Source organism: Galendromus occidentalis, unplaced genomic scaffold (genome assembly GCF_000255335.2).
Source record: "Galendromus occidentalis unplaced genomic scaffold, Mocc_1.1 scf7180000076807, whole genome shotgun sequence".
In the NCBI taxonomy this organism is placed as follows: domain Eukaryota; kingdom Metazoa; phylum Arthropoda; class Arachnida; order Mesostigmata; family Phytoseiidae; genus Galendromus; species Galendromus occidentalis.
In genome coordinates this window covers 1-743 of record NW_003804796.1, presented here as the reverse complement: position 1 = coordinate 743, position 743 = coordinate 1, and the positions used below count along the sequence as shown (strand labels likewise).

The 743-nt window shown below is 47.4% G+C and overlaps 1 protein-coding gene across 1 annotated transcript; it reads right to left on the bottom strand.

Annotated features, from left to right (window-relative positions):
* Positions 1-396: 396 nt before the first annotated feature.
* LOC108863732 (igE-binding protein-like) lies at positions 397-701 on the bottom strand (the record flags this gene model as incomplete). The annotated part of the gene is made up of 1 exon (XM_018638260.1): positions 397-701. A coding segment is annotated over exon 1 (305 nt), but the record flags the coding sequence as incomplete, so codon positions are not given.
* Positions 702-743: the final 42 nt, after the last annotated feature.

Below are 743 nucleotides of genomic sequence, written 5' to 3'. Positions count from 1 at the left end.
GGGGGGAGGACCCATAACATGAGAACGACGACCCTCAGATGACCTTCCTGAAGCTCCCGGGAACCCACCCCTGAATTTTCACGGCGATCGGTTCAGGCGTTTTTGAATTTTGCGAATTTCGGATTTTTCAATTTTTTTCCGAGTTTTCGGATTTTCGTGGGTGGAGCACTCAAATAATTTTTTTAAGGTAGAAGGACTCATTGCATCGGAGAACTGACCCCCCTATAACCACCGCTGGATCGCCCAGAACACGCTCCTAAATTTTCACGACGATCGGTTAAGCCGTTTTCGAGTCTATAGGGTACCCCGGACATACAGACAGACAAACAGACAGACAGACAGACATACGTTTTTATATATATAGATAGATAGATCATCTGCGCTGATGGTACGTACTTTGCCCAATCTCTGTGATCCGCCAATTTACACATGGTTTTCAATAATCTGACGACCTCCTTATTCGCCCTCTCTACTTGCCCATTCGCTTGTGGGTGTTGCGTACTTATCAGGATATGTTGTATCCCGTTCTCCCTCAGAAATCCTTCGAATGCCTTCGACGTGTACGCCGTTCCTCGGTCCGAAACAATCTTCGATGGCTTACCATACCCCATGAAGAATTTCGACAAGAACTTGGTAACTCCTGCCGTGTTCGTTGACGCTACTGCTTCGAGAATTGTGAACTTCGTAAGTCCGTCCACCATCACGATGAGGTGCTGCTTTCCAAGGCTCATCGGTAGTGGTCC